The sequence below is a fragment of the Solenopsis invicta genome, chromosome 11 (assembly GCF_016802725.1).
Source record: "Solenopsis invicta isolate M01_SB chromosome 11, UNIL_Sinv_3.0, whole genome shotgun sequence".
NCBI classification, from domain to species: domain Eukaryota; kingdom Metazoa; phylum Arthropoda; class Insecta; order Hymenoptera; family Formicidae; genus Solenopsis; species Solenopsis invicta.
This window is the reverse complement of record NC_052674.1, coordinates 11,817,178-11,844,531: the sequence shown is the minus strand read 5'-3', so window position 1 is coordinate 11,844,531 and position 27,354 is coordinate 11,817,178. Positions and strand designations below refer to the sequence as shown.

At 35.7% G+C, this 27,354-nt stretch overlaps 1 protein-coding gene across 3 annotated transcripts in view; it reads left to right on the top strand.

Moving 5' to 3' along the window:
- The window catches only part of LOC105200605 (probable G-protein coupled receptor 158), a 167,021-nt gene that overhangs the window by 117,211 nt on the left and 22,456 nt on the right, over positions 1-27,354 (top strand). For all 3 annotated transcript variants that reach the window (XM_026139420.2, XM_026139417.2, XM_026139418.2), the window contains exons 4-6: positions 5,843-5,966; positions 10,022-10,165; positions 16,209-16,409. In XM_026139420.2, the coding sequence (XP_025995205.2) occupies positions 5,843-5,966; positions 10,022-10,165; positions 16,209-16,409 (469 nt within the window). The remainder of the gene's footprint in view (positions 1-5,842; positions 5,967-10,021; positions 10,166-16,208; positions 16,410-27,354) is intronic.

Here is a 27,354-nt window from a genome sequence, read left to right as displayed (position 1 = left end):
AGATATAAGGGACAGTTGCACTTCCACAGGTGACTACAAGCGAGCGAGTAATCCAACGAGTTTTCTTGAAGGAAAGATTGGCCAAGTTTGTCGAAGGATCAGCAGACTGGAAGGGAAATGCAATCGGTCGCGAACACCTTGTATCCTACGCTTGCCGGAAGCTCGGTTTCCCCGTTCCCCAAGTTTGCCCGGATCTTTAACTCCGGCGGATCGGGGTGTGTATAGGGCGCGACAGGGCGCTTATAATTACTAGTAATTATGTCACTTCTATGTCCAGCTGAAAAATCCACTTAGCCAAGGCCATCCCGGTTTCCCCGCTCTATTTTGCGCCTGGACGGTTAAACGAATTATCTGCTAGAGAAGAGTTAGCGGATCTAATTTGTAATACGGTAACCGACCTGGGCTTGGGCTTTCGGCACGGGTCACCGCGTTACCACGGCATCGGGAGTTTGCTAAAACCTCCGAGGCACATGCGCACCTAATTTATACGTTTAACCGGTTACCTTATTATCTCCGACCTAACTTGCGCCCCGGTATTACGCGCCGATAATTATACACGTCACGTCCCAGCATTCTTATGGAACAACTCGGGAATAATGGAACACACATGTGCGCTTCCGTCCCTCGCATGATGACGAGTAAATAAATAAACACAAACACGTCTGTATACGAGCGTTTCAGCGGTACAGACAAAATCAATTAAGGTCAATTCACTAGATAATTGGTGCGCGAGATTCATACGTAAAATCATGGAATAAAAAAAAAAGAGATTGTTTTCCTTCGACAACTCGTGGAGTACACAACCTTTTCTTTTTACCTTTTAACGCGCGACGTATGTACGTGCGAGAGAAATATTGTATTAACGTGGAATGAAAAATTAAAAAGGCAAAAATTCTAATAATAAAATTAGACGTAATCTCAGCATTATAATGCGCATAATGGATTCAGGAGTATCTCTCTGAATAAATTTATGTCCATTAATTCATATTAAACAAATTAATGTAATTGAGAATATTAATGAAGGAAGTTAAAAAGCATTTTCATCAAATTAGATGAAATGTGCGAATACTCTCTCTCTCTCTCTCTCTCTCTCTCTCTCGACGTTAAAATTGTTTGTTTTGATGGCAGAGGTTAAAATGCGTCGCTGCTTTTAGTTAATTTCATTCTCTGTATACATTAAATTGCGCTCACTACAACATTCTTTCAACTGCGTGCTTAAAACGTTGCTAACGCGATTATCGAGCGGACATACGGACGGATGTGCAGTATTTAAATATATCCAACCGAGCGTAATAATGATTTTTTCCTTCATGAAATCTAGTACCGACTAGTTCCACTTTATTAAATAAGCTGTGAGTGAAACTCTTAATTGAGATTTTATATAACACTAATCAACATTTATAAAATACGCGGCGCTTTCTTCTTCTGAAAAAAAAAAGGAGGGAAAACGATTTACTTGATCGAATTCCTAATCCAATTGTACTTACACGTATTTTTGTACGGTTATTTATTTGCGTCCGTTTATATCTAAATTTTAATGCAAGCTACTGTTGCGTAGATTGCAGGAATATTTACGTGCACTTAATCGAACAATAACAAGACGCCGACTCTACTTAACTTAATGGAAGGTGAAGTCGCGCTTTCGTGAAAGCGATGATAATTCGAAACGCCCGTTGAAACCCAGGCCTTTCGCAGCTGCAATCGATAATCGATACGACCAATTTGATGAACACGAGGCCGAGATATTTCCAGCATTCCTCACCTTCCTGGCGTTGAAGTATGCAGATATCATACCCTTTATAGAATCTTATTATAGCCCGTCGAAAATTCTTATATAGCTTAAATATATGCCCGTATGTGCGGAGTGCTTCGAAACAATTGTACAATATTTTCTTTCAGTGGAGTTCCTTAAAGGGGAATAATATCGGGAATTATAAATTGCTGCAATTTTGTAACTTGTAAATTCTCCACAGTGATAATATTAAATTTTGAATGTTCAGTAAAATATTGGACTGGAATAAAAGTTCGCGTAACGGCACGCATATGTGTTCAAACGCATCTACGAGTATGTACGAGTATGTACAAATACCTAAACATTTTATTTGAAATTCCGCTTGAGAAACAACGAAAGCTCCGAACTTTTATTCCAATTCAATAAAATCAATTTTAAATTACAGCGTTTTAATAAAGTTGTACAGATAAAATGACAATAGTAAATACGTATAATTGTGCGTTAAAAATTAATGAGACATCTATAACAGCGAATCCAGCTGTATCTGCGTAAATCTATTTTTCGGTTGTATTTACGTATTATATTTTACTTAATCTGATTTTGATTTAATCTGATTTTATTTTATTGCAAGCCGGAAACTTGTCTGCGCCTCTCACCGTTTTCAAATATTTATATTGATTGACGTTGCCCGGTAGAATAATTGGATTAAATGCAGGAAGAATCCAACCAACAACCGCAACATTGTTAGCTGGTTTTGCATACACGTGATCCAATTAACTATCACTTCCTATATACATACATATATATATATATATATATATATATATATATATATATATATATAAATATAAAATTAAATTTTTATCTGCGCTGGATAAGAAGAGTGTTCGAGAAGAAAAACGGTATCGTCTTGTTAACACATATGTTCCCAGTAAAAGGGTTTCAACCCACACGTACGAAATTAACGATCGCAACAAGTTTTTACTAAAGTAGCGTACGTGGAGGGAAACGGAACAGAAGGCGACGTTAAATCAATATTCAATTTATTTTAATGGCAAATTTAGATATGTTGTAAATGTGCTGTCATATGAGACGAAGAGTTAATCTAAAATATGAACGGAACTCAGTTATGCAAATTGATTTTACTGTTCGGAGAGCTTTCAGTTCTATTCTGAGAACAGCCATTTGAAGTCTCTGTGTCAGCAGACCGAGAATCTCTCTCTCTCTCTCTCTTTCTCTTTCTCTTCTTCTCTCTCTCTTTATGTTTCCTTCTTTCTCATTTTCCATGAAACAATACAATGGTATTAATTGTTTTGCCTTCAAAATGGGAAATACTATCCTTTGCGATTCAGCCCAGCCACAGTTCGGACGAAAATTCTTGCAATTTCATGGTAACAATGGCGCGCGATAGTATACGAGGGTACATTATTGCCATTTTCGTATTTGTCTTTGTTTTGTGTGCAGTTCCGAGATGTTTTTCAAAAAATTCGTAGTGCAAAGTGTTTCCTCCGACAGCGGCGCGGCGGGATATGAATCTAGTCTTTGCCTCAATATAAAATTGTTGTCCTGGGTCCGCAACGGCGCACAATGAAATAACGATCGAAAGAAATCTATTTCCCGTGAAACTGGATTCTTGCGCTGCGAAACGAGATAGCGTGTTTAATCTGTTTGGATCGTACACGCGTTGTGTTCGCTGTAAGAAGTTATACCCTACCTATATTCCTTCATGTGAAGACGTGGATCAGAAATAATTAGATTTCACATTTCAATCAGGAAGCTTGATAAAGCTTCCTTCTAAAAATAACGTTACTATTACGGGACGTTTTTATAGTTACCTTTTCAATATTAAAACTAGATCACACTAAATAAAAAATTTAGTTTTCTAATATATTTTGTTAAAATATTTGAAAAAAAAACGGTATTATTTTTTATCTCTTAAATTCACAAAATTACAACAAATGTCAACAGCAGGATTTAAAAAAAAACGCTCAAAATGCAAATAAAAAATTTTGGTTTCTATTATATTTGTAGTTACAGCAAAATATATAATTTTTCTGTACTTTTTTAACTGTGTTTAAAAATTTCAACATGATAACATCGTACTTAAAATTATTTCTAAAATGTAACTCTGACATCTCAAAGCTATACTTAAAATCTGAAGTATAACAACTGAGTATAATTTCCAGTCAAAAACTGAGGATTAAATACGCGCAACAGAAGTTATTACAAATAGGTTTACAATGTAAAAAGTTGAAGCTGTTAAATTCAGTTATTGATAAACTGCGTTATTGTTAAAATTACGAAAAAAGAAAAATAACTTCGTTATCCGTTACTGAAAAGAAATAATTATAACGACGTTGCAAGTAACGCGTTGCTTCCTCCTGATTTGAACGCTTTTAGCTCGTACGTTAAAAAAAAACAAGAACGACTGAAATGGAGCTTTATGCAAAAGATTCCATGACTATGTAACTAAGAAATTAAATTTATTTAGCGTTTGCTGTCCGAGTAAATTAAAGCGCATTCGCTTTGTAGCTGAAACGTTTCCACTTGACTGGACTAAGCGAAATCACCATTCACAAAATATCCAAGTGATATATTCGCCGGTGGCGAAAATTCGTTCGCAATCGTATGTCGGAAATAACGTCGCTCTCCCGTTCGCGCGTTTAAATCCAAAAATGCAAAATTTCACGGACCACCGCACGCAGAAATCATGGTAAATGTTGGCGGACGGAAAAGAACGGGGGCTATGTCGCTCCGAAGAATGCAATATCCGTTTAAAGGAAATTTGTTATCAGCGCAACTGCGAACGCATCGTAATTCTTGCAAATCAAGAATCGATACTGGCCAACTATCGAAAGTGGGGGAGTCAGACGGGGCTCGTTATACGGGGTGTCCCAGGTCTGGGGCGGTGCCGTCGGTTATTCCGTTGGCAAAAGGGTTAAAAATAATTACGGCGCTTTCGATATCGAGAAATTAATTTTAGACCTGGATTAATTGAAAAACGATTTTGCATTGGGTTTCGCAATTTCAAAGGGACAGCAGGGGCGGTACCTTCCTTGCCGCTCCGCGATCAAGCTTTTTTCACTTGAGAATTTCAATGGAACGTTTGAGGAGATATCAAAAAAAAAAAAAAGAGAGAGAGAGAGAGAGAGGAAAAGAAAAATCTTGAGAAAGAGAGAATCTCTCGATGCGCGATGAGAGTTTATTGAATGTTACGAAGTAACTGCTGATATCGTATATCTGTTCCTCGTACAAAGCGACCATATTGCGTTTTATGTCGGAGGAAGGATTATCGGGTTACACGAGTCGAATCAGCGGAAGATATATTGCACGCATAATCGGCTGCAACACGCGCACTGTTGAATTATGCATCAGGAGACACGAGGCAGGAGAATTTGATTTGATGTTAAAGATTATATATATGTACGTACGTATAAAACTGCGAGGCGTGTGCGAGGCGCACGCGTGCAGGTAGGAAGCGGCCCAGCGCGGCGGGAGAAAAAAAAAGTTTTGCGAGATCGCGAAACAAGATTTTAATAACCACTTTTTTAATAACGCCTCTCTCTCTCTCTCTCTCTCTCTCTCTCTCTCTCTCTCTCTTTCTCCATGCGCGTACATGTATTCAGAACAGATTTTTAAGTCCGCCTTTCTTGCGTAATAAAATTTTTTCTACATTTCACCTCCTCTCTAGAATTTTTCTACCTCCTTTTTCCACGCGCCACTTTGGCGCTTTAGGAACGTGAATAATGAAGCGGCCTGTCGTTAAAGCTTAATCCCTAAGGACATGGGAAAGCGCAATTATACAAGTTTGCGCGGATGCCAGTTAGGAACAGATGTTAGTTACTACTTGAATTCCGTAAAAACAGACGTTAGTTTCCACTAGTAATCTAATTCCAATAAACGGCGCGGTGGCGGCGGCGGCGGCGGCGCGCGGCGTCGACGTTCGCGCCTCTCCGACGCGGCCGCGCCGCCAGAGATTTCATCCCTTACAAGCTGAAAGCGAAGCAGCAAGTCGGCGCTCGCTCAAGTCTGAAGCGTTAGAGCCCATCTTATACGTGGCCGCCCGCCGCAAAGCGTTTAATCGCAAAACGTTTGATTTATCGTTCGCAGGGGCACCAGTGGTATCGACATAGACCTGCGCCGGGTAGACATAGATCAGTGCCCGTTGCCGGCTGGGTCCACGCAGCTCAACATATTCGCCGCCAGCGACAAGTGCAAAAAGCGCACCACCGAGGTAATGCTAATTTCCCGACTGCGTTCTTCCCGACGATCGATGTTTCCCGCGAGTGTCCTTCCCCGCGAGAGTGTCGGGGGCGGGGGCGTGACGCGGGACGCGAGACGCGCTTAAACGTACCGCACGGAATAGGGCAAAACCACCGAGGAGACGTTTTTCCGCTTGGAGACCGACTCTATTTGTAAATGCCGCTGTCGACCCTGCCGCGCTACCAGAGCTCGCATCCGCCGCGCGAAAAACATTACCCCCACCCCCGCCCTTCTCTTCCGGTTCGCGCGACGTTTTTGTCCCCCGCTCTCTAACAAACCGTGCGCGCGTTATCGGCGCGTTTTATACTTTTCATAGATTAAAGCTCGTGCGTGCGAAAGAGAGAAAGGAAATGAGCAAGGGGGAGAGTGACGCAGGTGAGAATGCGTCAAAGACTCTTTCCTCTCTCTCTCTCTCTCTCTCTCTCTCTCCTCTCTCTCTCTCTCTCTCTCTCTCTCTCTCTCTTTTTACAAATTTTTAAACTAAATTTCCGTTCGCCGAGATTATTGAGTTTTTTTATTTTTGCAGTTTAGATTGTCGGGGAATATTTAAATTGTAGTGTAAGTCACGTATTTTCCTCCGTGGATTTCTTGACAAATTTCACGAAACGCTTGTCGCGGTTAAAAACCCGAATGGTATCCAACATTAACTTCCCTTTGTAACGTGATTTTAAATTCTCCATTTAAATTTAAATTACAAATTTTTAATATCTTCGTTATTATGGAGATGTCAGTCTAAATTTTTGATAGTTCAGCTCTTCTCCACTTACACGTAAGGGTGTAGGTAAATACGCGGGGAAAAATCCTGGAAAATTACGGGAAATGTAGAATGGCGTACATATCACTTGTCGGCCGGGCGCCTTATGTAAACCTCGAAACTTTAAACCCCCCGGTGTTTTCCCGAAACCGCGCGTTTTTCCGATTCGCGGCAAACGATAACTCACGAACTTGGAGAGGATCGCAATTTGGAGAGAACGTTTTCGAGCACACTTCTCCACGTCGGTCGCGTGAACTGCGGGGCTTTCGACGGATAAAACATGTTCGTGTTATAAAAACGATATAAGAATCATTTTTTGCGTTTTTCCTTTTTCATTTTTTTCTCTTTTTTTTCCTCTCATGACGCCATTCCGCCCCGCGTTTTATCTTTTGTTCTTTTATTCTACTTTTACTGCTTGTTTCAACTACCTTGGACTGGTCCGTTTTGCAATACGGCCGTGGTTTATCGTAGATCTTCATTTTGATGGAGATTTTCATTTCAACTGTGATATTTTTTTAATATTACCTCGTTTTTTTTTATTTAAACGGTAATAGCGTCGCCATAAATGTATACGAAAGACAATGTATTTCGCTCGCTTTTACTATAAGCTACTCGCAATCCTTTCTAATTAAACGTTTTTTCTTTTATTTTGTTATTTTAGATCCCATAACCTTTAAAATTAAAGTATTGTAAATTAAATCCGGACGTTAAAGTTGCAACATTGATTCCCCGAGTTTTTATTGCTGACCTATTTCAATCTTAACATAAAATTTTACTGATTTATTTTAAATTAATTTTAACAAAAGTTTTTCTCTAATAATTGTTAATTCAATTTTGTGCGATATATCTAAAAATTTATGATTATTTTCAAGATTAATCAAATTGGCCTTTCCAAAACGTGGCCTAGTCCAAACGTGCTATGCTTTATTACACTGCAGTTGAAATATTTGCTTTAAATTTAATATTGCATATTTCAAACAATTCACTCAAATTTTCAAAGTGATTTAACAGAAAATTAATAGTCCCAGGCAGCATAATGTTTAAAATCGGGACATGATATTTTAAAGGCGTCTTTAAACATCATATAAAGATGTGCTGAAGACATCTTTAAGAAGACGTCTTGGGTCTCGATTTTGGACAAACGTGTTATCTGAAATTTTAGAAAAAAATAACGCACACGGAAAAAAGTAGCTGCCGTAGCTAAAAGCAACATATTGTAACTAAATTACGGCTGTAATTTATTGACAGCAATTATCTTACCCGTGATACCTATATTAATTAGTTGAAAAAGTTTTGCTACCCGATACGCGAATTTAGCTGCAGATGAACATATTTACTGTATCCAAAATATACCCTGCAGCTAAAAGCGTATTTATAACGGCTACATTAATTAACTACCGTCAAGTGCATTATATCTCTGACATATCGATTAGCTCCGATTACTACTTTTATGTTGCTGTACGATCCTAACAGATACGCATGTTTTGCTACTTTATTTACGTATTAGGAACAACAGCAAATCGTTATACTGTAGTTTATAAATTTATAGTTGCGGCAACAAATCATGATTAGCTATGGCAGCGAAAATTTTACTTTTCGCGCATAAATATTATGTAAAACATTACCATGGAAAATATGTAACATTTCGACATAATTTGAAAACAGATTGTGGAAACATATTTTTTCTGTAAAATTAATATTTATAATATAAGTTGCTCTCTAAAATTTTTGGAGTGGAATTTTATCTAAAAGAATGGAATTCCACTCTAAAAGTGTGAAAATCCTGCCACTCTTTATCAAGACTGGCAGGATTTTTATAGAGTGGGATTCTACTCCAAAGAATTTAAAGAGTGGCACATATAAATTCATTTATCTTGGAACCTTCGTTTCGAAACTACACTATTTTTATGTTATTTGTTCCTCTATTAATAAATTGTGTTATTTTAACATTTAAGAAATGTCAATTCAACATAAAAATTTTAACAAGGAGCAGTTTCAGTATAAAATGTTTTCTAAAGCATACGTTTAGAGGAAAGTCGACGATACTATAGCTTACTCTTCTTCTAAACCTCGTATTTCTTGGAAGCTAAATATTATACTCGTACTATATTAATACGGATAAAAACACGATTTACTTAGATAATTAAAAAAATAAAAATCCACAGTTTATATATTTATGACTTTTTTTGTATAAAATCTGCTAAACAGTTTTTTCTTGCAAATTTTATTTTCGTTTTTCAAGAATTTTTTGTTTTCAGCAGGTTTTATAAAGAAAAAGAGCTACGAGTGTATGAACTATGGGTTTTTATTTCTGTAATAACCATGTTGAAACAATAGTGAGCATATTACTGGTAATATTAAATCATTTTACATGTTTGTACCTTACTAAATCTATTTCGTTTATTATTTTTCTTTTTATTATTTTTCTCGTTGTGATGCGATTAGAAATATAAAATAGATGTGCAGCGTAAAAAATAAAATAAACGTAAAGTGAAAATAAACAATGACTATAAAATTTTTAGCAATGTTGATAGATATTTAATGAATTTTCAGATTTTTTTTTATGTGTTTGGATAAAAAACAGCGTTGGACGTGACAGATCCACTAATAAAATACAAAAAAAAAACGCATAAAGTGGAAAGGAGTTTAATTCTATCTCTCTAATTTTATAAATTTTGTTGTTTAATACATCAAAATATTTTTTTATTACGTAGTTTATCAATTTATTTTATAGTTAACTTCTTTCCTATTGGGTCGTGTCTGAATTCTACCTAGAATGCCAGTTTCGGTCATCGATTCTCGGATTGTTTTCCCATTATGTTGCAAAAAGAAACATTAATTATTACAAAATACGAAATACAGTATTATAAAAACTGCTATACCGTTTAATAGAAAACATCTTTTAGTTCGTATTTTCAAAGCTTTATTTCATCTTTCGTTCAAGAGATATTATCAAAAAGGAAAACGGAGCGCCCAGTATTGACGGACCCTTCTCTAGTTTACGTTATTAATATATGCGCGCGCACGTAGCAGACTAGATAGAACAACTGAGATTTTTTTAAAAGGTCGCAATGCAACGCATCGCAGTGAAATATGGGTAAATTTATAATCAAGAGACGAATGCTCGATTGTTCGCGTTCAGCCGCGAGCGAGATCCGCGTGCTCAGCTATCGCTAAACAATTCCGATGGATTACAGTCATCCATAATAGAGAAAAGCTTGAACACGTAGCACTGATTAGATACAATTGATCGTTTTGTCTTCTATTCGCAGTGCATCGCCATTCCTGGGCTTGGCTTCCGCCGCGGTAGTTATCGATGCGTTTGCAAACGAGGCTTCTACTACCCGGACACGAAATCGGACAAGAGGTACTACAATGGCACGGTCATTGAGGAAGAGTACGAGAGATTGATGATGGTGAGTAGTTTAAAGCCGAACTAATGTGTGAAAAACAGCTTCGCTGTCCATTTTACGCTCCGCGGAATACTTAATGTCATTCCGTAATATCTCCTTTTTCCCCCGGAAGCAGAAATTGCTCTGCCGTATAGATGGCAGCGGAATTGCGTTAACAAAATACGGAGGATCCTTCGTTCCTCATCAGATTTTGATAAGCGCTCGTCTCAATAACAGCCCACCCTTCGCCAAATATGAAGTTGATTACGTCGAGCCTCAAAGTATATTGATGGGAAGGGCTTTCATTAAAATTTAACGCGATAGGAAAAAAATGGTAATACGCACGTGTGTTGCACTAATGTGCGAAAGCATGCGGAAACGATTGAATCTCGAATTGAAAAATGATTTTCATCATTTCGTCGACGGGTGAAATCATTTTTTGTCCTCCGCGCGTGTGCGTGTCCCAGTGTACACGTTCCAATTTACGATCGAGAATCATTTGATATTTGACCCCGAAAACCCGGGGGGAGGGGAGGGAGGAGAGAGGGAAATATTCCATTTTCCCCGAGTGCTGGGAAAGTAAAGAATCGATAACGCGCAATTTAAAATACATATCGATGTAAGCCAAGCCTTCGCAAATTTATTTTCGCCGCGTTATTGCGCGCGCGCGTGAGATGCGGCTCGTATGGAATATTCAGGATCGCGTCCCATTTTCGTCCCGTTCGACGCAATTCTCCGTTCTACGGCTTCAAAAACAGGGGATTGCAGAGTGGAAGATCACACCGCGACAGCGCAATTAGATCGTCGCCGGCGGCAGCGGGGCCGCGACGGGACGCGACGCGGCGTTACGACGACGTAACGCACGTTACCGCGCATTCTATTACGGCGCGTACGGCGACGTTTTTTTCCAGTGCAGTTTTCACGCCCGTCGGGCCGGCCGTCACTTCTGTGCTCGTAGAAGCGAAATGGGTATTGACAGCGAGGCACGATGGCATCTATTGTCACCGTGTGTTACGTATCTTTTGTGATTTGATGGGCATTTCCATCGCGCGCGCGACGCGGTAAAACTATTTTCCAGTCACGCCTTTCGGTAGTTGGCGCGACCGTTTGTAACCGCGAACGATTACAATGGGTGACGTCTCCTCCGCCGAACATCCTTAATAACCAGGAACTCGGGATATTAACGACGTGTCATCCTTTTCTTTTATTTTTTTTTTTTTGTTTTTGTTTTCTTTTTGGCGGCCGCGCCGCAGACAGCGCTGATGTGTGCATTGTCGGCTTAAAAGAGCGAGAGAAAGAGGGAACTCGAAAATGATTATTCTTCAGTTTTTCACAGAGCGACACCTCCTTCCTTTTCTCACTGCGAGAGAAAAGTGGAAATTATTAATAGTCTGAAGAATTGTATTTTCTCTTATTAGTCTTTCGTATGAGTTATCCGCTAAAGTATTTCCTACGTTGAGATGACTTATGCGTGATCTTTCAGACGCTCTCCTTGTTCTAAAAGTCGATTTTTTATGAATTGAAACCGTTTTATTCTAAACTGAAACAGTCTTCTTTAACGTTAGCCTAATTGCAGAAATGGATTATTTAAAGATGGATATATTATTTTACAAAGTTTTGGAACAAAATTTTTCACCATTCTATTTTTTACAAGAATCGTTTTCACGATACACATCAATCCTAATTAATATTCAAAAGCATTTATGAACTATATTGTAAAATGAAAAAAAAGGGAACCTGTGAAAAGTGAAGTGCGATCGCACGTATAACGCATAACTGGCAAGATTAAATAAAAATCGATTAAATAGAATTGAAGGGTTTTCCACAAAAATCAAATAAGTCCATTTAAAAAAAAAAATCTGGGTTATGGCGCCAAATCGTTCTCCATCAATAGCGTCACGTCGTAAACAATTTTGTCCCAGCAAGAATAAAACGAGAAATATACAAATTTAACATACTGTTTTATAAGAATAAAACTAGCCCATCGTAAAAATTGTTACCTTAAATAATATTACTTTAATATTACTTTAAATATTTTCTTCTTTACCTTTGACATTATTAATGTTATAAAAAAAAGTAAATTTAAAATAATGAATAAATAAGAAGAGAAAGATCGCCGATTAATATACTTTGTAACCATTTTATATTGGTTATTTGATTATTAAAATTTGATTATTAAATAGTAATTCCGATATATACGACATCGAAAACTTGATTTAAATGTTATATCTGCTGTATTTGGAAAATAAACTGTACGAATAGAAAGTTTATATTCTCTGCTGATAGAAAAATTTAGAAATACAAAATATTTATTTTCTTATATTTTTGTGTGTGGAAAAAAAATTTTTTTAAACTTTGCACTTTTGTCGCAAATTAGAAAGAGTGAGATTTATAACCATTCATAAGTGGGACAATCAAATTGAACAAAGAATTTGTATTGTTATGTATTTCATTCTTTTTTATCTTTCTACACTTATGTATCACGAAATAATCAGTAAATTTTTTACACTTCCTACCGATTGATTGATTGATTATGCGTGTATTGCAGTTCTAGGGCAAACCTTTTAAGAACATACATGCGTAAGAAAAAAAAAAAAAAAGAAAGAAAGTGTACGAAAATGCAGGCGTAAAAAATAAAAATAAAAATCAATTAAAAAACAAAAACATCAAATAAAAATTACAAAAAAAAATAATAAGATAACGCAAAATTACATAACATAAAATAATGCAAAGGAACCAAACACAAATTACAAAGAGAGAGAGAGAAAAAAAGAGAAAGAGAAATCATTTTACATTTCAATACAACGCTGCGCCGCTTATAACATTGGCAAAGTGATTCGACTCACGATGGTTTCTTTAATATTCAGAGTAAAAATCTAAAATTACAGCACAATACTAAAGTAACATAAAGGCGTGTAAGAAAATGGTTCCAAGCAAATTATCTTTATTCTTTCTGACTTTTGCAGCTTAAATCTTCGCGCCGCGTATATACCGGAGTTACCCTATTTCTTAAACAAAAACTAAAAATAAAACTTTCGAAATATAAATACAAATTCTTGTCTATTAGATAAAGTAATTCTTATAATATTGTTTCTAAGTTTACAATAATTGTGTTTTTTTAAATATTTTTTAAAGCAAAAATGAGCATTTGTGTGTTTGTGACAAAATAAATCCCCAATCTAACGTAGTACTTAGGTAAAAATAACAAATAATAAGCTATTAAACTTTAGACGTTTGTTATTTGTTATTTCTTCCGGTTTATTGGATTCCATCTAATTGACGCCTGTGGGCAGCCAAAGCTAGAGACGACCAAACTCGAAATGCATTAAATGATATTTGGACACGTAACAAATACGAAAATTATGTTAAAATTGCAGCTTTAATTTTTATTACGTTTATTTCTAATTAAAACTAAGTTTCTTTAAGGAAAAAGGTTTCAGTGAAAGTCTTATTTCCATTCGGAAAAGTATGATTCTATCGTACTCGTAATACGACCGTTCCTGAAACAAAGGGGAACACGCTTTAATATCTCTAGAGACTTGTTGCTAAAACTCCACCAGCAATTGCTATCAATTAAGCTCGAGTTGTAACACAATCATAATATGTAATTAAGATATTTTAAATATGATTTTGCATATTTAAAAATTTGTATGTATTTAAGTATATTTTTACATTTAAATAATTACACATATGCACACTTCTGGAGCGGGTAAAATTATAATCTTTTCAATTCTTCTTGTATGCCTTTAACACGAGTCATCTGTGCTAAATACATGCAAGTAAAGGTGTACGATTCAAGCATTTGTGAGATCAAATTAAATCAAATCTCTTTGATGCAAATACGAATCGAATTCAAATCAACTTCTCCTGAATTTATGCCTATTTAAATGTAATAAAGTATTTTTAATCACGTTTTAAATTTCCTTTTAATAGACAAGAAATAATCGCTATAATAATTTTAGAAAATAATTTTAAAAATGATATGTTAAGTAAAAATTTATAATAGATAGTGGACACAAAGTGTATATTATACTGATAAATATAATGAATATATAGCGTACAAATTACAATGTGGTAATTATTTACTTTAGAAGAAGCAGCTCCGATAACTGAGTATGACATATGTTATCAAGGTCATGGCCCTGAGTGACCTTCAACAAGTTTTAGCCGTCGCTCGCCCTTCGTTAAAAAGTCATCAACAAAGAAAGTTTCATAAATGAAATGAAATTTCTACCAATTTTAGTTTTCTACACATACTTCACTCAACAATATTATTACTAATTGGATGTAATATTTCTTATAATTTGGTGAGGTCCATTCTTTCCCTGCTTCGCTTTGCGTGAAAAATCGCAAACCCATGTGGTATGTTGAAAATGTATATTTATTAAATATTTTGAACATATTTATTCATTATTGATATTATTTAATGGATAGAAATTAGACATAATATCAAAACATTCGTCAATACGATCTGTATAATTATAATTTGTTAATAAATAACGAGCGACAGCTAAAATCTCTTGGAGATTACTCAGGGATACGATTTTGACAACATATATCAAGATTGACGTCATCGGAGCTGCTTCCCCTAAAGTGAATAATTACCCTAAATTCTATAAAATATGAAAACAAGTCTATGAAATGTTAAAACAAATTTACGAAGATAATTGTTTATTAATATATACAAATGTTTGTGTAGTTTATAACATTTAGAAATGGTAGACAAGTTTTGGAAACTTAAACAATTGGGCAAGATATTTGGCACATGCTGATACAAAATTGGTCACACGGGAGATATAAATAAAATAATCAATACAGATGATTCAAGGTCAAATTGTCGATGATTCAAAATTCTTGAACTATCCAAATTCGAGCCTTTCATATTCGAAAACGAGTTGAATTCCATTACGTTTCAATTTAATTCGATTCACATACGAAGTATTTGCGCATTTCTACTTACAATAGACGTTAATACGTAGGAGGGCGCCTAGAAACCTTTCGCTTCGATGTTAAATCTTTTGTCGATTTACACAAATATTTTATGTTACTCTGCAAAACGCGACATGTGGCTCGTAACATACAAAGATTAAATCAGGTCATTTAAGGTTGATTTAAGTAGATCTTATAATGTTAATCTTTTATTCTATCCTATTTTTACTATATTATAACCTATCTTATCGATAGGTGTGCTAATTTATGCTGCACACCGATTTTATGTTTAGAACCGCGAGAAAAGTAAGAAAACGACAGAAAATATATGCATATAATATAAATAAAATCTTTTTTGGACGCTACGAATACGCTACAAATAAAATGCTCTAATATTATCAATAATATACGCTCTTGTTTAATTTATGCAATTTGCCAACGCAAATTTTATTTTCGCTTGTGTTTTAATTTAGAAAATTTTCTTATAGAAAAGCTCTATGGATATATGAATTATAAGTTTTTACTTCTTTTTTTCATTATCTTTAAACAGATCATTTTTTTTATTAATATTAATAAAGTGCATATTTAATTTTTGAAAAAATATGAGAGTGTCGTTTTAAGAAATTTATGTCGGTAGTGGCGACAATTTTTAATTTCCTCTAGTAAATATAAAATTTCTGCAAAAACCGAACAAGTCTTCAGAGATTTTTTATGTTTCTCTTTGGATTCTCAAAATGTTAGTGCCGAAGCCAACAACCTTGCTCTTATATCTGTTATATGTGTCTAGAGAGAAATTAGTATATTTATATATTAAATGGTTTGAAAAAGAGCAGTTTTTGTTTCTCTTCTGTAAATTTAACTTTTTGGACTTGTCTAATTTTTATAAAATATCTTAACCAAGGCCATAATCTTAAAGTCAAATACAAAGAATACTTGTGATATTAAACATTTCACATAATAAATTTGAATAAAAGAAGAGAATATCTGACACACGATACCAGTAATTATTTTCAAAGGACAATAAGCTTCTCTTTTAATCGCGATGACTAATGTCGAGGAGCAGAGGCAGTCGTTCTTTTACATTCGTTTTGGGTAGAGTCACCCCCTGAGGGAAATAAAATTTCACGTTTGTCAACAGGGTGAGAAGAGCCAATATGCCGAGAGCGGGGTGTTCGAATGCCTGCCTTGCGCCGAGGGATGCGAGTTCTGCGAGGACGGCTCGCCGTGCGTCGTATCCCTGAACTGGCTGATGCGAACGGCGATACTTATCCTGGAGTGCTGCATCATCGCTTGCCTGCCAGCCGTCGCTCTTTTCACATGGAAATACGGGCATGTGAAGGTAGGAGCCGGTGGCACTTTTACGTTAGACCCTTCCGAACTATCGATGACATCGTTTAGCCGGAGATGTTTCGCCTCGTTTTCATAAATGCGAACCTGCCACGTAAGCGGTGCCCGCTCCCATTTAACTACGCCCTATATATCTCGGTAAATACGTCCGAAGAAGAAGTCTGCTCTGCAAATTAATATTAGCGCACTCTTCATCTTTTTCACCGGAAGTAGGTACTCTTTTATTTTTTTTAGTAGTTTACAGCAAGTATCTGCTCCCTCTTATTTAAGCGGACCTTTGAGAAAGGAGGTAATAAAAGATTTCAACTTTTATTTCTTTAAAGGCTTCCATTATTTTACGATATAACCGATATTTTACGAGAGAATATTCCCCTTTCGTTCGCAGGGAAAGGATTTCGCGAGCGATAATCTCTATACTTCATAATCTCTATACTTCGCAAGTTCAAAGCTTCATTCTCGGAGCTCAAATAAATCCGGACAATAAGTTCCGCAAAGAAACGTGGAATACATTTTCCCGTAAGGTGTCCGCGAATAAACGCGAGTCAATAAATTTCTAAAATCGCGATAGAGAGCTAATAGAGCGGACGTGTTCCACAGGCGTATAAATCTTTAGTCTACACGGAGACCAAAGCCCAACAAGATCCCAAGTAATGTCCGCAGTGAAATATCTATGTAGATGACATTCCGTCCACAAAATCCATTATTTATGCTGGGTGAAACGTAAGGTAGCGTAACGTCCGCAGTTGGAACGGCATTTAAAACGGCATTTTGATTTATTATGCAAAAATGAGTTAAATTCATAAAATTCTGCGAATCAAGTTATACATTATGTTATGCATTTTAAACTCGATTTGCTCCCGAAGCTGTCTGACTCAATTTTTTCAATAATTGCTAAATAATGCATTTTTATAGTCATTCTGAGTGATAATCAATATTTACAGTAATTTATATGCGTACACTATTCAAAGTAATTTTATTCTGAATATTATATTATATAATACTTTTGCTTTTGATTACTTGGAAAGTTTTGCATATGTCTTCTAAAAGCTGTTGTCAAATAAATTACAGTTAAACTACCATAATCAACGTTACGCATATAATAAAGGAACTTAAAATTGTAACGTGACTTATAACTTGTACTTTTATTTTCTATTTATTTGAATATACTATGATCATCTTTTCCTTCGGGCAAGATGACCTACTTTGTTTTTTGATACATTGTTTTTCTTTAAATTGTAGAAATCTGTCTCATTTTCTTACTTTAAAAGAATTATAATTGTTATGTTATTATTGCAATATCAGATTTTAATATTTATGTTACTATTATAATATTATAATTATAACTAATTATAGGTCATATCATTATACAGGTTGATTATTAATGGTAAATTTATAATTTTACATATTTAGTATAAACACGCATATATATCTTAAATATATGTATACAGGGTGATTATTAATGATTGAAACAACTATTTACCATAAGAGATGACTTACCGACTACACTCTATGTAATTTATATGAAGTGAAGTCAGTAAGTCATCTCTTATGGTAAGAGATGGTAAATCACCCTGTATACATATATTTAAGATATATATGCGTGTTTATACTAAATATGTAAAATTATAAGTTTTATTTATCACTTTAGAAAATGTTACATTCATTTTTGACGACATAAAACGTGTATAGCCAACTGCCCCGTAATGCTATGGCCAACTTTTCCTTAAAAGTTTGATAAAATGGCCAACGCATATGTTATAATATTTTAATAATACTAGATTTCCAATAAGTGTTTTCTGTTTAAATTCCATAGTATTATTAACTTTGAGCTTCGGTGAAGTGATATATCAAACATTATTAAAGAAATAATAAAAATAAAAATGTGGTTTTTGCATTTTGAAAAAACTACGGCCATCTTACCCGAGTATACTTATATATAAATATTTACGCTTCAGAAGAACAGCGCGATATCCTATCGTTTCACCGTACGAGTTCCATTCTTAGACTTCCGACACGTTCAGGTCGACAGACTCGTTTGAGCACGGGTGGATATCTAAACGCCCCGACAAAAGCTCCGTGGTAGAAAGAGAGTGCCGTTGTCGCATTACGGTTTATCTTAACAGCCGATCGGATAAATCGAGGTTAACACGTTAATCTTGTTCAGCTCAGATCCCAGCCTCCGATATATCGCGCACGATTATTTGAAAGGTTTTATATCACAGGTGTATAGCCACCGGAGATTGTGTACCGAGGATCTCTTTAAACGATATCTGATGTACGAGTGTGACCTAATAATTACGTCACGCTGCCCATACACTTCGCAAAGTGTGCTTGCGTCAGAATTAGGAAATTCTAATAATCCATTTATTGAAAACACCCCAGCAAACACCACGTTGTTGTAATTTCCCACTTAACAATGTAACTGTTATATAACACACTCGTTATATAACACATTTACGTTACATGTAACGTTGTGTTTGGTGGGACTCCACTCGCTCGAACCACTCCTCCGCTTTTTTATTAGTAAAATTACATTATTTGAATTATAATTATCCGTAATAAATTTATTAAATTACGTTCCAATCGTATATTCAATATTGATATATTTATCTGAATAATTACCGACGTTCTCTCAAGCTATGCAAACGGTGGCAGCAGCAGCAGCAGCAGCAGCAACCAACGGATATAGTTTCGTACGAATAAAATCGAACGGGTAAATAAACATGCGGATACGGGAGGGGTTATCGCTCAACTCTGTATTCAGGATAAATCCGTTTTTCGATCAAGAGCTTATTCTGAATATCGGACTATCGGGCTTTCTTCTCCGTTGCCGGCTCTCTTCGTATAAAATTGAAGTCTGTCTTCGCGCAATAAAAAAACGCGATTGAGAAGAATCCTTTTAACCGCGAGGTGTTAATTAGTCCTTCTGAGCGCCCCCAACATCTTCACTCGCCCGAGCCCTTGGACTCGTGAAATAGCACCTCACAGCGCCACAGCCTTTGCCTTTAATGAGGGCGAGAGGCGCGGCGCCGCCCGCGCCGCCGCGTTCGGTTTGTCCGGATATCAAAGAGGCTACTGTCGGGATCCGACACTAATTAACGCAATAATGGCACGTGGCGAGATCCCTGGTGTTTTTTCGGCGATAATGACTCGGGAATTGCGCTATTCGGAATAAAGGTAGATGACTAATGAAGTTCCCTCTCCCCCCTCCACCCCCCAAGTAAATGTAATCGGTCGTGCATATCCGCAAAATGTTTTGAGGAATATAAAAAGGGGTAATCTCTTTCGCGCTATGTTGGACCCGTTTTCTATGAAGCTAATTACGCAGTCTCGAGTTTTGGACCTTCGTTTTTAATGGAGCATATGTGTTCCGTGCATCTTTAATGTTGCTGAATGGAGCTTTCCGTCGCTAAGATATTTATAACGCGCAGAGAGTCGCGTTCGTGTCTTTAAATCATACGTATCAGCTGACGTATGCACAAATCATCCCACGAGCATAAAACCGCTTTCACGAGATACGAGTACATACGAGTAACGTCTCGCATATGCGAAAAAGCCACATGAATGGTTCTAGCGAGTAAACCTATTTTAATTGAAACGGGTAAAGGAGCTAAAGAAGGAAGAGAAAAGAGAGGGTGATGGAAGGTGGTGCAGTAGATTCTCTGGTGCGCGCGCTTTCGACAATAATTTCACGGAATTTGCGACGGGTCGCCTCGGTTGAATCTCGCGCAGAGAAACGGCCAGATTTTCCGCGGTATACTGTCACCGTAATCCCGAAATTGGTGGCGTCGAGCCATCGTCGCCCGTAGAATGGGCCTTCCTGCCTCTTGATTTTCCTCGCATGGGATCCGAGCCTGAAACATACGACGTGTCCTGAGAATCCTGTGCATTAAAATTGAGCGTGGCGTCCTGTAAGCTCCCATTGAAAAAACAAACCTATGCGGGACAGAGAAAAAGTTGGACGTATCGGGAAGTGCATATGTACGCGTCTCGTGTTAATTGAAAATAAGAATAAATGCCAATTTTTTAATTAGTCCGGTGACTAAGGTAAAAGCAGAAATACTCGTTTTTAAATTGTCATTTACTATATAAATGCATATTAAAGACGCATTCAGGAAACACTCTATCAGCGTTATTTTATCTTTATCGTCAAGCTACCGTATCCTACATGGCTCATCCAAGCTTTGCGATTTTTTTCTAATTTTTTGCTGAGTCCAAAATTAATGACCAGATGCAAAATAAGAAACATTTTTAAACATTCATTTAAAATATAAGACAATTTCACGTATTTATATGGCTGCAGTAAAGATTTTTAGAAAAAGTAAGTACCATTTAGGTCGTATTGGGTCGTATAGGTCGTATCGCACATACATACTCAATATATATGGTCTAATAACACGTTTAATTATTCTTTTCCTTTTCAACAAAAAATGCTAACGCGAAATAATGTAATAAAGTGATCCAATGTTACTTTTACAAGTTTATTGATGTACTGATATATAAGAGTAGAACACTGAGAACTATTTTCGTTAATAATACATTAACCAACGTGACTTTCTTAATCTTTTCTCTCAAAACCATGAATTACAGCTTAGCAGGTAATTTAACATTTGTTGAGTTATTATGAAGCGTCGTATCTTAACTCGTAATTAACCTTTCGTGGTCATACCGGGGTCGTAATGATTCCACCCACCTAATCGGTTGCCGTATATTTGCAGTCTTCGTTCTTGAAGGTTAAAAAAATCACTGAACATATTTTAAACGTTGTGGAACATGGAAATCCAGCGACTTTGTAAGATTTCAATCGTAACATTAAAAAAAAAATCGCGAAAGTAACAATGTTGGAACAATGAGTTTTACTAAAAATATCACATCTATTTTTTTTATAAGAACTTATGACTATACTCTGTGGATGTGTTACTTTCAGAAAGAATAGTGCAATAATAATAAAATAAAAGGAAAATAAACGAAAAAGACGATGTTGCGTGAACGGCTGCTACACGCACACTGACACGTCGGGAGTAATATCTGAGGTCTAGACGCAAAAAAGATTACCTTGAACTTCAGGTAGATAACAGTTGATTCTACTTCGAAATAAGAACTCGGAGATATAAAGCCTCTAACCTTTTTTTGAAATCAAATCGACCGGGTGGCCACGAACGATTAACAAGATGAGATGTACGATACATAAGGTTTATTCGCACTCGTTACGTTGAAAGCTTTTAGTTCGGTCAAGGAAACAGATCAAATCTGGTAGCAGAAATTCGCCAGGCAAAAGTGGGCATAATCAATACCTTGAAAATACATATATTTCAACAAAATCTATAATCTGGAATAACAAAAGTACACAAACTAATTATAATTGATTTAGGTACTCATTATTAGCTCAAGTTGGCTATATTGATTTTACCTTATAAAGAGTTTCCTTTTTTTTGTTATAAACAAGATATAACGAAAATATAGAAACTAATCACAGTATTCGTAAAGTAAAAATGTAGAAGTACAGTAATATAAAGTGTGGAGATTAACTCATTTGATAGTTATAGAAAACAATTTATTTATGAAATATTAGATCGAGGAATGCAATCATGAAAATTCTGCTTTTAGTTTCGCCTTCTACGACAGTATACGTAAACTAAGCAGTCAACTATATTAACAACGTAGCTAAACAAGTGACATCCTGTACAACGTACTAGCGTTATTTGTTGAATTCACCACGTAACTACTTACAAACAATAAGTAGACCATATTGGGTACTAGGCCACATTGGGTACAGTTACCTTACATTAGACGACAGAAAACAAGGATAGGATGACGCAGTAGCACCGATAACATGCTCCTGAACTCTTGAGAGACATGTTAGCTATAATATTCAATTAATGAATCTCTCCAAAATTTAATTCTAGTAACTTCAGCATTAACAAAAAAGCATATGAAAATGGGGCAGTCTAAAAAATAAAATGTAATATGAAATACACATCAAATTTCAGTAACAGTAATAGCATTAATTTACGTAAATAAACAAGTTTGCACAATAAATAAAGTGCAAATTTGTTTATTTATGTAAATTAGTCGAAACAAAGTTAAACATAGTTTTTCATATTTTTACTGTATAATAGCGATACATAAAAAACAAAATAACTATTGCACGTGGGCAATAAAAACATAAAATTTAATCTTAAGAGTAATTAAATTATTATCGAAAGTAAACACTAGCCTCTAAGAGAAAAGTTATTATTTTCAATAAAAGCATTTATATTTTTATACTTAAGCAAACAAAAGTGGTGTCTATAAAAATCATTGCACATGAGAAATAAATAAATTTAAAAAAATACATGTAATTTTATCTTTTATGAAAAATAAAAATTATTCTAACGTGATATATTCCACATTCTCTATTGTTTAAATATTTCATATTATCTGCACGACGTGACAAATTTTTCTGATTGCATTAAGCTGTTTAAAATCGCAATTAAACAGCGTAATGTAATTATTATTCATTCACAATATTATTCACACAATATTATTGGAAGCAACTATGGAATATAAATATTAAAGAACTTACTTTAAGCTTACAAAAACACGTTTAAGAGATTGAGACACTGAAATTTACAAGAACAACAGAAATGAATAAGAACTTGTATTGAAAAAAAAACCGTTATCCAGTATCGCTATTTATTATAGCACATTTAACAATAATTGTAACAATTTCTAGTAATTGTCACCGGAATGCTTTTTCAAAAAAAAACAAGTTTATTTCATATTACTTGCTTTTACCCTACTGGAGAAAGCGTCTACGCGTCATTAATTTCTCGATGTTCAAAATTATTCTTCTCGAAGATAAATTTGCTGTGAGAAAAATTTTATTCTCTACATTTTCAACTTACATACTTTTATGAAATGGATTGCTGTGTTTTTGGTTGTACGAAGTTTGGACATATCTCGTATATAAAAATAACGAGATAATAATAAGTATATGTAAGATATTTTAAAGAAATTTCTGAAAAATCAGAATGGAACTATTAATAGTTTGATTAAAATTAATTGCAAAATGTTTCAAATTATCGCTACCATATCATCGCATATTAATGAGGAAAAGTAGGATTAATGTCTTCATTACGTATGGCATAATTGAAGTCAAGTATGTTTCAATTAGATTTAGATGACGAGACAAAGGCGGACGGGAATAATCGCTTTCTTCTTTCCCTTAATGGTTCCATTAATAAATCTGAATTGGAAGATAAACGGCGAAGCGCGCGCGAGCTTAGCGCGAGCAAATTCGGTCATTCGATGTCGTCCCGCGAGCATTCATAGTTCGAGCTACGATTTATAAGCTTAATATCGCGGGGTAATCAGTCTTATGAAGTGGCAGATGGATATATATGTATATATGTATATGCTCAGAGATGTGTATCCCGGCGGTCATAATAATCGTCCGTGTCTGCGGACATAACGTGAATGTGGATTACCTCAAAATCAGAATAATGGAACTCGTGTGTATTATAACGGATTTATAGAATTCATTCTAACTCCATTTTCCGTGAGTGAAACACAAATATTATTCTCTTCCATTTCGAGATTACTATACTAGGAAGGAGAGGATCGAAGTATCGACGGAGGTTTTTACAATAATTGGAATCCGATCGGCGAATGCGACCTTAGATTGAAAATGATGTATTATATTTTATCTCTTTTGTGCCTGGTGAAATATATACATGCGCCGATCCTTCAAAAATTCATTTTAAGGAAGAAGGATAGGAGGAGAAGATCAACACCCTTGTGAGTTTCATCTCTTGATTTACATATCTCGTTAAATATTCGTATAATGGGGGTAAAAGTGAAAAATGCGTGTATCTTATGCAAAAATTAAGACAACGAGTTCCTTCTAAGTTTATTTTAAAGATCAACGTGAAGGCTACGTGAAAAAAAATTGCTACTTTTTTTAAAATGGCAGATTTAATATCGCAAACAGAAACGATAAATTTTGTTGTATTTACATGGAAGTTGGAAGAAGTAACACACACATGCGCTGAGAAAAAAACTTTGTTGGAAAACTAAAATGTTTAATTTGACACGTGTACAAGTAAATATTGAGTTGGTTTAATTTAAATCTTGATTAAAAAATTTGAACGACCATCGACATGAATGTTAACTCCCATACAGCAAAGAATATGCTAGGAATGTGTATATTCTATGAATATTCAGAGAATATACATAAAATATATACACATTCCTAGCATATTCTTTGCTATATGGGTTGTATCTTCTTTTATATAACTCAATAACTGTTGAATCAACCCAATATTCAGTTGATCGCATCGGACTAAATATTTTAGTTTTTTAATAAATGTTTCTTCTTCATGTTTGTTTTTTGAGATTCCCGATGTCGAGTCTAAAGTGAAAAGTCCAAAATTAACAATAGCGGATTTAATGTGTAGTGGAACAAAAGGGCTAAGTTTCGTTGAATTTTCGACTTAATTCACAGTGGACTCTGAAACTTTTGTTCACTATGAATGAAACTTTGAAACATTTAATAAGACGTGAATTAGATGATAATTATCCCTGGAAAAGAATCAGGCACAAAAGAATTAATTGTACATAATGCAAGCGCATGCGCGTTTAAGTAGTCATGAATTTGAGATGGATCAAGGATTTGCTAATTGAAATGCCAGTCTCTGAGATCAGTCCTGTGCAAATCACCTCTTAACGGACGATTCGGAGCGCGTTGTATTAATTCATGTTGCAAGTTGCTTCCACGATATCCTGCCCAAGTTTACACTCAAGTTTATGCAATAATAATACCCAAGTTTAGTACCCTAAATTGTATGAATTTCAATTACCATCGTATTCAACATTCGCCTCATCCGGTGTCTGGAATTTCACAGCTGGCATGTTTGCTCGTTCTCTTTAGGTGGTGCAGTTTGTGAAGTTCCCAAGTTACAATTTCTAATTACAATTAGATAATTGTTGCGAAGGGGGGGATAAGAGAGGGGGAGATAGATTACTCGCGATTTGTCCGATCTTTAACTTATGCAATCGAAAGAAAGGTATTGCTTCGAAGGGTGTTGCGTAACTCTTTAAAGCGGTCGAAGTGATCGTTTTTCGTTGGGAGGATCGTTACGGAGGTACGTCCGTCTCCCCGAAGAAGTTCGCGAACTGCAGATACGTCCTTCCTGGACTTACCGCTTCGGTAATTCGTGCAAATCGCCTTTTGCCAGAAAGGAAACTGCACTTTACCGCTCGTAGCGCTAATAGCCAACGTAACTCCCGGGAGGGTTAAGAGCGTGATTCCTCCCCCCTCCCCCTCTCTCTCTCTCTCTCTCACTCTCTCTCGTCTCTTCATCTCTCTTTTTATTTGTCATCCACACACAAGATGGAACGCGCGGTGCAAAACGGGGTGAAACGGAAGCAACAAATAAGTCCGTCCTGGAGCGCGAATGAAACAGTCGAGACACGCGAACGGGAAATTAGCTTTGTTGCGGGGGACGAACTTTAACTCACTTTATTCGCTATTATTCTACCCCGGTGTTCGCGCTGCGGCGGATTTTGCGGCATTTCCCATCGCGATGCCCGCGACCTTTCCCTTTACTTCAGCACGTTTCTTGAATATCGTATGAAAGCGCAAATGGGTGAAACTATAGGTGCGACGCATTTATAACTCGTTATCGGTTTTAAGAATTCAGATGACAATCATAATAACATGCTGCCGAGCGTCGCGCTCACAAGTGTCCATTTGTAACGGGACGCGCGCGGACCGCTCATTAAATATTATCGCGTTACCAGTTTCATTGTATTATGAAAGTATTCCGTCTTCATTAATACCGACCTATCTTCCTCGACTATCCTCCAGATACCCGCGGGCTGAATAATTTATGAGTTGCGAGAGCAATTGAAAGATTTAAATTTACAGATATCGTACAAAGTTTCGCGTAACGGGATTACTTTAACAGAACTATAATTTATGAGTTAAGAGAGCGCGGTTTAACACAAACGTTTTTCTTTATTGGCCACAGAGGCATGCCATTCCGGTAATGGCTAGTAAAAAAGCGCCGTGTACATATTTTAAGACGCCGTTAAACTAACTTGCCCTTTTTTTTTTGTCGCCAGCTAGCACGTTAGCAAGTTAAAATATTCCAACCTGATAGTGCCACGCTAGTTTCTTTTTTACCCCCGCAAAAAGTGTCATGTAAGTTGCATGTAGCTGACTTTTTAGCAATTCACGGGCAGATTTTAAGATAGCCTCAAAAGTCGTGTTTGCCGAACTGTATCGTCGTAATATTTGTCGCTTCCGACAAGCAGTAAACATGCAAAATGCCATTTAAGGACGTTTTGGCTATGTAATACGAGAGAAAAGTTATCGAAATTTAAAAGCTCAAGGCTTCTTGGGTTTATTTTTTTCTTTTTTTAATTAACGACAACAAATTTTGATCGCGATTTTTCGCCCTGCATCCAACTGCGAAGAACAAAGCAACGAAAAACGTTGGTTGCAGGGAAAGTATCCATATTTTGCCGCACTTTTAATTAACTTTTAAACGAGTAAGTCCAAGTAAATTTTTATTAATTTTATTCTAGTAAAAATTAATAAGTAAATTTTTATTAATTTTATTCTCGTAAAAATTTTAATCTAGTTCTTAGTGCTTATCAAATTTGCAAATACACCCCAAAGAAATGTTTAAATTGATGAAATCGTTTCTTTAATTTGGCATTTTTAGTTAAAGTAAAAATATCTTTGAGAAAAATAAAAATTTATTTGATTTCAAGAAATGATGTTATTAAAATTCTTGAAATTAAATTAATTATCTGTTCAAACTACTTGTTTAATCTAAACAAATAATTTTTTAATTCAGAAAAAGTAGAAATGTGAGAGATAATTTAGTTGTATTGTTTTAAAAATATATTTCTTTTATTTAATAAAAGATTTGTGTCGCACAACCAAG